We start from the raw sequence: 11,326 nt of genomic DNA, 5'->3' as shown, positions 1-11,326 counted from the left end.
ACGTGCGCGCTCACGGCCTGGATGGCCCCGCCCCCCCCCGTGGGCGGTCGCCAGCTGCGGCGGAGAGGCGCAGGTGCAGGTGGGAGCGCTGCGGGGACGGCGCTAGCGCGCGCAGCCCACTAACGTACGTGTGTGTGTCTCCGTGCGGGGCGTCTTTCCGGATACAGGCTGTGCACGCGCTTCCTCGTGTGTCGCTGGTCGCCGCGCCGGTGTGCGAGCGCTGTTGTCGCCGTGCCCGGCGCGCCCGGCTCCCCATATCGTACCCCCCGGGGGCCTGTCGCCCGTCCGGGGCCCGGGGTGACCGGTGCGGGGCGGGGTCTGACCGGGTCCCGCCTCTGCAGCTTCTCTGCCCCTTTATGCCTTTTTCTGTCTCTTTGGAGCATCTTACGAGTGTTCCTTGTTATTTCTTAGTGCATCGCATCTATCGTTACGGGTTTTATCTATTGGGGAGCGAGAGCGAGCACGAGGCCGGGCAGATGGAGGGAGAACCGTAAGCAGGTTCCATGCCCCGCGCGGAGCCCGAGTCACACCCTTGACCGAGGGAGCCCTCCAGGCACCCCGGTTGTTGCTTCTTCATCAAACATGGCAGTTTACACAGTTACCTAAGAGGTTGGGGGACTTGAGGCAGCGCGCCCTGGGAGGGTTCCCTCTTTGCGGTGTCCGGAGGCTTTCCTCCCCATTGCACAGGCTTTGGAAAAGCCGGGCCCCCCTCTGCCCGTGTTGGGTCAGTGGGGCTGCTGGTGACGCTAACCCGTTCCTTGTTCTGTCCTTTCTGCCTTCACCCCTCTGTCAAGTTGGACAAACTGCGTTATCTCTCACCTTGTTGTGGTTCTAAGACTGCGGTTTCCAATGCCTCCTGCTGTGTTCAGTTCCCGCTGTGTTGGGTGCGTCCACAGGCGTGTGGCCGCGTGGTCTCCTGTGAGGTGGTTTTCCCTCTCATAAAGTCCTCCTCTCGGCCCCTCAGGACCCCCTGCCCCGTGTCCCTGCAGCTGCCTCTCTCCTGGGTGGCGATCCTGGTGGTGCCCGCATGGCCTTCGTCTATCACCGTTCCATGCCACGCTTTTAGTGTCTCTTGTAAACAACGGGTGCTGGGTCTTACCTCTTTCTCCCAGCTGGTGAGAGGGTTTTACCTAGGTGGTGTGATGTGTTGTGGTTTCTTACCTTCCCCTGTACACAGTCTGCGCGTTCAGCTTTGAGTCTGGGCAGTCTGGAGCTAGGCACTCCTCCGCCACTGACTTTGTTCTGTTTTGGTCAGGTTTTTGTGATTTGGTTGCTAAAAGACATGTTATTGAGAGAAAACAGGTATATTTTTAAAGTAATGTTATTGTTAGGGTTTCAAACTCATTTTAGTAAAGCGTGAGCAGCAGAGCTAAAGATGAAAGCTTTACGCTGGTGCGTTCTTGAAATACTAACCGGCACGTTTGAAAGCTCCTTTTGAGGTTTGGAGACAGATGTGCCAGGAGACTATGCCGTGTTGGCGAGCAGCACCTCTCAGTCGCGCTGTCCCGCCAGAGCTCCACCTGTTGTCCGCCTGCCCCACCCAGGACCCAGCTCTCCAGAGACCACACAGCACCCAGGGCCTCTGGAAAGGTGGATGGGTGGCAGCTGCTCGCCGGCTCAGCCTCCGCGGTTGGCTGGAGGATGTCGCTCGGGTCCTTGCCATCCTTGGGGTGGGGCTGCTGCCCATCTCCTGTGGTCCTTTATGTGAGCCAAGGCGGGCAGAGGGAGGAAGGGGTACTTGTAGGCCCACATGGGGCTTCCAGGTGCCAGAGCTCAGTCACGTAGGCCCTCATAGATGCAGGAAGTTGGGAGAAGTGACCAGGCTGGAGCCCCAAAGGAGGGTGCTTGGTGTTGGTGGACGGCAGGGTCCTGCTGGTCACCATCTGCCAGCACGCGCCTGCTTTCTGGCTGGCCTGTGGCCCCCTCGGGACACCCCCTCTTCAAGTCTCAGCAAGGCCTTCCTGGCGATCCCGGCCAAAGCAAGTGTTGCCCCTGATGTTCTGTCGGGGGCCCTGCATGATTCCTCCGTGTACTTAGGGCAGTGCTGCGGTCAGCTGAGTTCATGAGGTCATCTGGAGGCTGGACGCTCCCTAAAGCCTAGGCAAGGGGTCTTCCAGGGGTCTTCCAGGGAGCGGGGCATGAGAGAGGGAGAGTGTATGTGTGCGTGCATGCACGGGTCCCTCCTGAGCCTTCCTTTGCTAAGAAAAGTGTGCTTGAGAGATGCGCACACACCTGTAGGCGATAGGGCAGAAAACACAGGTCATGTCTTGTAATAGTGAACTAGACCCACAAACAGGTGAAAGATAGGCTCTGGTTCAGTCCCGATGCGCAAAACGCCGGAGCGGCAAGGTATTGTGTACGCGTGTACACGAGCACGTGGGAGGCCTGTGCAAGCTTAGCGCCCCACCCCACCCCACGCAGCAGCTGAGGGTCGGGGAGCCTGCGCGTGGAGGACTGGGAGGAGACCACTACGCGCTGTGTGGTGTCCGTGTGCCTCCCGGATCTGGAACACACACGTTCCATGAAGCCTGGTGGGGGGTGCTCCTGTTCCCGGCCGCGCCCTGGGCGCACTGAGGCACTGTGTCTGCGGCAGACCCGTGCCTGTACATCCCGCGCTTTGCCCACCTGCTGGAGTTCGGGGACAAGAACCACGAGGTGTCCATGACAGCCCTGAGGCTTCTGCAGAGGATGAAGAGGGACTGGATGCACACCGGCCGGCGCCCCTCGGGCCTCTGCGGAGCAGGTATGACGGCCCTGGGGTCATGCTGGCCAGGCCCACTGGCCGTGGGGGATGGGTGAGCTGTCTCCAGAGCTGACCTGGCCCTCAAGGGCTCCCATGCGGCCGGCCCTGCCCTGACGCCAGCGCCAAGTTGTTAGTACAGAGAGTACCCGGGCCTTTTGGGCTGTGTCTCCTCGCCCCTCCCCACCCCGCCGAAGGGCAGCTGTCCGGGGTCCCTCAGAGTCCTCCAGCTCTGTTCCTGACGCCGTGAGGTCTGATGCAGCCCTTGGGCCTGGAGTCCTCCCCAGTAGGCCCTTACTCCTCTCTGGGGGCCCTTACCCCAGGACCCTCCACCCCCCAGCTCCAGTCCTTCCTGGAATGCCAAGGGCTTGCATTCCCATGCTCAGCTACTGCCAAAAATCACTTCCGGTGTGCTGCCGACTCCGGGCCTCTCGTAGTCAGCCTGGCTGTGGCCGCCACACGGGGCCCTTTGCCCCCCAACCTGGGCTGTGTCCACAGAATCCTTGCCTCTGTTGCCAACCAGTGTGCCTGTTCGGGTCACCTCAGAGTTCGCTCACCGGCTTTGAGGGGTCACACGAGGTTCTCAGAAGACGTGTTTTTGTTCCCTTCGTGTTTAAGACGGGGTGTGTGACGCGGCACTTTCTGCGATTCTCATCTGTGGCGCAGTTGTACGCGGGGCAGTGTGCAGCTCTCGGGGGTTGGGACCATTGCATACGCTGCGTAACTGTTCCTTGCTGTAAGGCTGGGGACTCACCCCGCGCAGGGCGCTCACCGCCCGGGTACAGAGTTCCGATCTTGACTCCCCGTCGTGCTCCTCTCCAGCGCTTCTGGTCGCGGCCAGGATGCACGATTTCCGGAGAACCGTCAAAGAGGTCATCAGCGTGGTCAAGGTGTGCGAGTCCACGCTGCGCAAGAGGTAGGTGGCTCTCGCTCGTGGCCTGGGGCTCAGACACCTCATCCGTCTGCTGGTCAGAGCCACCTCTTGAGGGGTCCTTGGGGCGTGGCCCTCCCGTGGTCCTGCTGCCTGCTGGTCTGACCAGGACCCAGTGCGGCCCAGGTCCTAGAGGGGCCGCCGGCCTCCCTCCAGGGCGTCTTGGTCGGTCCTCCTGCCGCCACGCCAGCTGCACCTGCAGTGGGGCCCTTCCACCCCACGTTTCTCTCCGAGGTAGGTTGGGGTGGACTGAGAGCCCGAGTGACTGGCCCCCCATCCCCGGGGAAGCCGGGCTCAAACAGAGGGCCGGGTGCCTGCAAGCCACTGCTTTGGGGTGTGCTGGTTGTGGGGTGGCAGAGCTCAGCTCCAGTGTCAGCTGTGCGTGGGCTGCAGCAGGTAGCCGCGAGCCGGATCACTGGCAGACCTGTCCTTGCAGCTGTTTTACCGTGAGTCTGCCACATTTGATGGCTGTTTCTCAACTGAGATCCTATCTTGCGGTACTTTCGAAAGGCAGAAAGAGAAGTATTTTGCACATTTGAGTCCTAATTCTCTTTAAAAAAATTTTTTTCAATAAAATTTTTTTTAATTTTTAAACATTTTCTAGGTTGTATAAAAGGTAGGTGATTAATCTCTAGCTGTTGACCACCTGGGGCTGCCAGCTTGGCTTCCTTCCCCTGGGCCTTCTCGGAGTCTCCCTACGGGCGCGACAAGCATACGAGGCATTTCCTCCTGGGGTGCCGCGGGTGGCCGTGGCGAGTAGGGCTCACGGCTGGGTGGGGCCGGCGTGCCGGGCTCCCCATGACATGGCTTGTTCCAGGCTGACGGAGTTTGAGGACACACCCACGAGCCAGCTGACCGTGGACGAGTTCATGAAGATCGACCTGGAGGGGGAGTGCGACCCCCCGTCGTACACAGCCGGGCAGCGGAAGGTGCGCATGAAGCAGGTGAGCCCATGCTGGTCCGGCCGGGCCTTGCCTGTGCGGCATGCCGGTGTCTCGCGGCGTCCTCTAAGGTCGTGTGTCGTGTTCTCATTTTAACAAGGGAGTTAGGTCCAAAGGCTAGACTGGGTCTGTTTCCACACGGTGTGCAGGGAGAGGTAGACAGCGGGTGGGGTTGGGGCTGAGCCCTGGGGGTGCAGGAGGGGCACCCTTGCCCCTGGCCGGGGGGTGGCAGGCCGTCGGGTCCCTCGATGGCCCCCACACCTTCCCCACAGCCGTCAGGGTCTGCCCCGGCGCTGCCCTGGGTGCTTGGGGTACGGTTCCTGTGGGGCATCGGTGTTGGCCTGTGTCGGGAGGGCTGGGGACCCCGGGCGCCGTGAAGCACGCTGCTTCCCCAGATGGCCTCCTCGTCTCTTTGCTGAACGTTCTCATTGCTTTGTTTCAGCTTGAGCAAGTCCTGTCCAAGAAACTGGAGGACGTTGAAGGTAACCGACCGATCTCGCCGCGACAGGTGCCTCCGGCTCCCTAGAGAAGTGGGTTTGTGCTTACTGGGTGCCATCACTCATTTCAGGTGAAATATGCAGCTATCAGGATGCCATCGAGATCGAGTTAGAGAACAGCCGGCCGAAGGCGAAGGGGGCCCTCGCCAACCTGACTAGAGACGGTGAGTCTGGCTGCGTCCCCCACGGCCTCGAGGGCCTGGCCCTGCGCACGTTACCCACGCCAGGCACTCCCCCGACGGCTGACCACCTGCCCCTGCCTGCTGCCACCCCGTCCAGGGCCACAGGGTCCTCCTTCACAGGGTCCCAGCCCCGGCCGCCGGCCGCCTCCTGGCCCCAACGTGCTGTGCTGAGTGCCCACCTGCTCCCAGGACCCCTGTCTGCCCAGGTTCTAGCCCGTGGGGGAAAGCAGCTCCTCAGCACCCGATCTTCCTTCCGGACTGTTCTGCCGCCGCCCACCAGAATCCCTTCTGCTGTCGCACGCTTTGCCTGTACCTTCCGCGGCTGCCTTGAGGTCTCCCCCCCGTTGTGGCCCCCACGCGTGTTTCCAGCCTGGGGCATCGCAGAGCCGCTGTGTGCGCTCTTGCACGGTGTTCTGGTGCGCACGCGGTCTTCCTTCCTCTCCTGGACGCTCCCACGTTGCCTTCCGTCCCAGTCCTCGGAGCCCCCGTCTGTGGGTCTGCAGCTGGGCCCCGCTGCCCCGTCTGTCTGGCTCTCCAGGCCCAGGTGCTAACTAGGCATTGCCGCCGACGCTTACCGCCCGCTCCTCTTCCCCAGGGTCTGCAGCCTTTCGTACTCGTTTCCTCACACGCTCCTCTTGCCCGCCTTGCCCCATCCCAGCACTGCATCGACCCCCTCCCAAGAGCGAGCATCTCTCACCCCGTGGCTGTTCCTCAGCCGCCCTCTGGACCAAGCCACATGCCCCCTGCTCCTTCCCCTGGTTTCCGCTGCCGCTTCTGTGCGCTTGGGGATCAGGAATGCTTCTGCTCTTGGTAACGCGCTCTCAGTCGTTGGGTTGTCCATGTGAGTAATCCCATCTTTACAAAGAATTCCGCTTCGTGCTCGCCACCGACTTTCGGGCCCCTGATGTCTCCCAGCGCCCAGGCTGTGGCCTGGCCTTTCAGCGCCTGCTGAGTCGCAGGGGTGGCAGTGGGCACGTGGCCCGGGGGCTGCCCAGGACATGGAGCAGGCTTTGGGCTGAAGTGCCATCTTGCCCCGAGAAGGACATGCCCACCCACCGTTTTCACTGGGCGTTGTCTTGGCCGTCGGTGAGTGTTTCCGGCATTTGCAGGGCCTGTGGAGAGAATGTAGGGTTTTCTGGGCCCAGTGAGTGTGTCCTGGCCCCCGCAGGGCGCCCTGGTGTCAGGCCTGCCCTGTCTGGGCCTCCACGGTCTGCACGGACTTGGGCAAAGCTGCGTCTCAGGGTGCGTTTGGATTTGTCAATCATGTGGGTGTGTTCTTCTCCCCTGTGTTTTCTGGTTTTGTAGCTGGTTATTGATTTCCCGCGAACGCTGCTGTTGGCCTGGTTCGTCTGTGGTGCGGCCTCCCCGTTGGCTGAGTCAGTGATTTGTGCTGCTGCCTCTGCTCCTTCCAGCCTCACCCCCATGCTGACCTTCGGAGTCACTGCTGGACGGGTTTGCTCTGGCGTTTGGGGCAAATGCGTGCAGGGAACCCCGAGCCTTGGCGGAGCTCTGTGTTGCTCAGACTTTCAGCTTGTGTTTTCTTTGATGCTGAGGTTCCTGGGAGGGACTTAACATCTGGGGCTGGGGGCGGAGCCTTTTGTTTTCCGGTCTTGGCGTAAATGTCCATGCTTATCGCTATGCACGGGGGTGTCACTGACTCTGTCCCCCAGGTGGTCTTCGGTGTGTTTGTGGTTGGGGATGCCCATGGGCCCCTGTGTCCCCCGGGGCGCCACCAGCTCTTCTGGTCCTCACTCACTCTGCCCGCTGACTCGTCGAGGATGAAGGTGGCCAGTGTCAGCTTACCCCCGCCATGACCCCTGCGGCCGCTGTCTTCTGGCAGGCGGGCATGTCTGTGGTGTCTGGCTCCGGGTGACGTGGGGTCCCTCCGCAAGTGTGCACGTGCTGCCCTGCTCCCCGTACCCCCGCCAGAAGCTCTTCTCTAGCGGTTGGAGCCCGTTCGTAGCCACCCCTGTGACTCGGTGGCAGTGTTCTCTGACTCTGGGGAGGTCTGGCTTTGCACCTGTGCTTTTCTTCGTGCCATTTCCTGGGCAGCATCTGTGTGCACTGCCCCAACCGCGAGGAAGCCGGCCGGCTGTCCTCCACCAGCAGGCCACCCCACCTCCTGCCCCGGTCTCAGCTTCTCACACGTGTTCTCCTGACGAGAACGTCGGGGATGCATCCCTCTTCCAAGCTCCCCACAGTCTGGTTATCCAGACCCTTTCCGTGTCATTGGGATGGTGGATGTTTCGTCCCCTCTTTCTGGACTGAGCCCAAAACGAGGTGGGGTTGTCCAGCTGCCTAGGGTCACAGGAGGCGGCCTGGCTGACAAGGCCGCGGCTCTTGTGACGTGTCATGGGGGTGCAGGCAGCAAGCCACCCTCCCGCTGCCAGCCTCCCTGCGGGGACATCGGCTGACATACAGTACTGAAGGGACCAGTGAGGGCAGGCGATGTTTCGGGAGAGGCTGGTGCTCACGTGGGGTGCAGTGGGGGCCATGGGAGGTCCCAGCAGGGGCGAGGGGACACATGGTCTAACTCAGGTTGAAGAGGAGGGTCGACTGTGAGAGTGGCGTGGGCTGGGAGCGGTGAGGCTAGGGGGGAGGCTGGACGCTGCAGGTGCTCCTGCGGCCCCACTGGCGGGACGGGAGTGCGGACTCCCGGGGCCTGGCCTTTGGGCGGGGGCGCCCCAAGATGAGCGCGGAGGCCCAGCGCTTTTATCCGGAAGGATTGTCAGCCCACGTGATTTTCCTGCTCACAGGGAATTAGATGGTTTCCTGCCCCTAGAGAAGGATTCGCGAAGGTGTAACATCCCCGTGTGAGCCTCGGTGCTTAGCGGAAGCACCAAGTGTTATACGTTAAGAGCTAGAGTAAAGCGTTCGGAGACGTGGTTCTTAAAAATTAAACATTGTAGTGGGTGACTTTTTAACAAATTTCGTGGGGGCGTAACTCACGTACATCAAACTGCGAATCTAAAATGCAGCCCGTGGTAAATCTCTACAAATGCCGCATCGCTAGACGATGGCGGTGGCTGAGGTCGTGAACGTGCGTGCCCCCAGGACCCTCGGGCCTTTGCCTCCCCACCCGCCCACGCCCGGCAGCCTCTGAGCCTCCTGCTACCCTGAAGTCCGTCATGCTTCCTGCGGGCTTGTGTCCTGACTCCCCTCTGGCTGCCGTGGTCTGGGCAACGGCGCAGCTCCCCGTCTGTGGCTCCCTGAACACGCACAGGTGGCCGGTCCAGCCGAGGCCGCAGCACCTTTGGGGGGTTTCTAGGTTTGGGTTGTTGTGCACACGGCGATGGGAACATTTGTGTGCGTGTGTCGGTGCGGACGCTTGGTGTCCTGGGCGAGCGCTGAGCTGCGGATGCGCGGGGTGGACTCCAGGGCGCGTGCCCAGCCTTGTCCAACGCAGCCGTGCTGTGCGCGCCCCACTGGGAGTGGGACCTGTTTCCCGGCGCCGCTCCTGGCCTGGCGGGAGGGTGATGGCGCCCGTAGGCCTTCTGTCCGGTTTGGTCGGCTAGTGTGTCTTCCTGTCGCGGAGCCTGGAGCGTTGTTTGCGTGGTCCAGACACACGTGCTCACGGGAGGACCGGGCTCTCGTTTGGCGCAGTCCTGCCTGGTGCTGTTTTATGGGTTCCTGTTGGTGTCCCATTTGGAAAGTTCTGCCCAATTCAAAGCCACAAATGTCTTCTCTCCCGTTAGTTTCTAAAGCGTTAATGCTCTTAGCTGTTATGTTCACTTCGAGTTAAGTTTTCGTGTGGCGCGAGGCATGTAGGCCGAGGGCACTCGGTGGGCGCGGGGATGTCGGGGAGCCTCTGCCAGTGAAGCATCACATGCCCTCGGCAGCTGGACGGCCGTGTTTCCCTGCATGCAGGCGGGGCTGTGGCACTCTGCCTGCGTCACAGGGTGTGTGACGTTGTGTCCCTAGGCTCCGTCGAGGACTCCACATCCAGCTTGTGTGGTGACGAGGACCCTGAGGACGAGGAGCTGGAGGCTGTCGCCAGCCACCTGAACAAGGATTTCTACCAGGAGCTGCTCGGCGGCAGCATGTCCAGCAGCTCCGAGGTGGGGGGTGGCCCTGAGGGGGGCAGCAGGCCCCCTGCCCTGGAGTCCCTGCTCGGCCCCCTGCCCACGGCGGCCAGCCTGGGCATATCGGACCCCATCCGAGAGTGCATTTCCTCCCAGAGCCAGGACCCCCGTGAGTGCTGGGATCCCCGGGGACGGGTGCTGGATGGGGAGAGGGTGGGGGCTCCTCTGGCTGGTGGGGTGGGGCCGTGGCCGGCAGATTCCAGGTCACCCCTCCCCATCTGGGAGGTGGAGGTGCTTTTGGGGTGCAGCCTCACAGAAGGGCGGGCCAGGGAGGGGAGCTGCCAGTTTCTCTGTGCGTGGACACCCTGAACACCAGCAGGGCTTGTCACCACCTCCAGAGCCCTCCTCCACTGGCGCACTGGCTCGGGGCCTGTCTGGAGCCCTCTGCTTGGTTGGGCTGTGGCCACAGGCTCCTTCGTGCCCGGGTGAAGCCTCCTGCACAGGGACGGGGACTGGCTTCCCTGCCTGTCCTTCTACGTGTGTCCAGGCCGAGGCCAAGCGCTGCCTGAGGGCGCAGTCCCCATGCGTGGCCCGGCATCACCTGCTGGGCTGCCGCGCGGGCAGTGCCAGGGTGCTTGAGCAGGACGATGGCCTGGGGCACTGGCAGCTCTGGGAGGATTGCCGGTGTGGCTCCGCTATGTTGTACTGTCCAGAGCAGGCTCTGGCCCTCTGCCAGGACTGGTCCACCAGGTGCCTCCAGGCTGCAGAAAGGCCCTGCCTGGTCCTGGGTGCCTAGGGCTTGGCCTCTGTGTGCCAGGGGTCCCCGTGAGGGTGTGCCGCGCAGACGTTGGTCATGTGCCTCCGGCAACAGGCAGGCACACGTCTGCCCTGCCAGCAGTGCTGTCTAGGGTTAGAGGGACCACGCCAGCCTGAGCCCGTCAGTTACGTACATGAAGGTTGTACTGCGAGGGTGGGTCCCCCAGAGCACCAGGCAGAGGGCCCGTGCAAAGGCCGAGGCAGGAAGAGACCCTTCTTGTGGGAGCTGAGGGAGCGGGCAGTGGGGCAGAGTGTGTGAGTGCCGGGGAGCCTGCCCAGGGCCTGACCGCAGAGCCACAGCACGGCGGGAGAGCACCCCCCTGGCCCACTGGGTGCGGGTGGACCACCTGGTGGCCGGGGTCCGCTCCGATTTCTGGGCTGTGCAGGTTGTGCTGTTGACCCAGCGGGGGGGTACAAGAGGGGTGGCCAGCAGGGTTTGGCGATGTCCAGAACACATCACTGAGGACTCGCTGAGGGCCCGTCTCCTGGGCCGGCGAGCAGAGAACTAGACGACCTGCTCTCCCGCTCTGAAGGTGCCTCTGTCGTAGGGAGTCCCGAGGGCTCTGGTTTAGCGTCCTTCCTACACATAGCCCTGGGGTGTGAGTTGCGCACTGTGCGCGGAGCGGGGCCGGGCCTGCTGGCGACGAGGGGGCTTCTGTCTGCCCTTGGCCAGAGCCGAGGTCCCTGAGGAGGGGCTCCTACCCTGGAAGGGGTCCTGAGACCGCCCAGGGGACGTCTGCACTTGCTCTCCAGAACCTGACCCCAAATGACCGTGGCGCTGTGCTTCCCCATAGCGGACGCATGTGGGGACGGCGAGCTGGACCTCAGTGGCATCGACGACCTGGAGATCGACAGGGTGAGCGTCCACGCGCGCTCTGCGTTCCCCGTCAGGAGACCCAGGTGCCATGGCAGCCCCGCCCGCACCGGTCCCACAGGCCCTCCGGTGGGCGGGGCATCCCCCCCCCACAATCATGCCCCCACATGGCTCCTGGGACCTGTGTCCGCACACTCTGGCCAGCCTGGCTCCTGTGCCCGTGTGCGGGTTTGCAGACACAGCCCCCGCTATCAGCCTTGGAAAGGGTGGAGGAGGACAGGTGTCCCTGACTGGCTTGCAGTAATGAGCCTGCGGCCCCGAGAGTCAGAGGCCCACCCTTGACCAGCTTCCACGCGTGGGAAGTGTTTTGGTGACTGAGACCT

At 62.7% G+C, this 11,326-nt stretch overlaps 1 protein-coding gene across 10 annotated transcripts in view; it reads left to right on the top strand.

Annotated features, from left to right (window-relative positions):
• Positions 1 to 11,326, top strand: part of BRF1 (BRF1 RNA polymerase III transcription initiation factor subunit) — a 55,148-nt gene that overhangs the window by 33,834 nt on the left and 9,988 nt on the right. For 9 of the 10 annotated variants that reach the window (XM_019809590.2, XM_034643084.1, XM_011236811.3 and 6 more), the window contains 7 exons: positions 2,594 to 2,743; positions 3,563 to 3,656; positions 4,489 to 4,615; positions 5,055 to 5,094; positions 5,181 to 5,273; positions 9,213 to 9,482; positions 10,924 to 10,985. In XM_019809590.2, the coding sequence (XP_019665149.1) occupies positions 2,594 to 2,743; positions 3,563 to 3,656; positions 4,489 to 4,615; positions 5,055 to 5,094; positions 5,181 to 5,273; positions 9,213 to 9,482; positions 10,924 to 10,985 (836 nt within the window). Of the gene's footprint in view, positions 1 to 101; positions 125 to 2,593; positions 2,744 to 3,562; positions 3,657 to 4,488; positions 4,616 to 5,054; positions 5,095 to 5,180; positions 5,274 to 9,212; positions 9,483 to 10,923; positions 10,986 to 11,326 lie in introns of those variants that run through there. The other variant, XM_034643089.1, reaches the window with a different exon arrangement.

Source organism: Ailuropoda melanoleuca, chromosome 14 (assembly GCF_002007445.2).
Source record: "Ailuropoda melanoleuca isolate Jingjing chromosome 14, ASM200744v2, whole genome shotgun sequence".
In the NCBI taxonomy this organism is placed as follows: Eukaryota; Metazoa; Chordata; class Mammalia; order Carnivora; family Ursidae; genus Ailuropoda; species Ailuropoda melanoleuca.
This window is presented reverse-complemented; position numbering and strand designations above follow the sequence as displayed.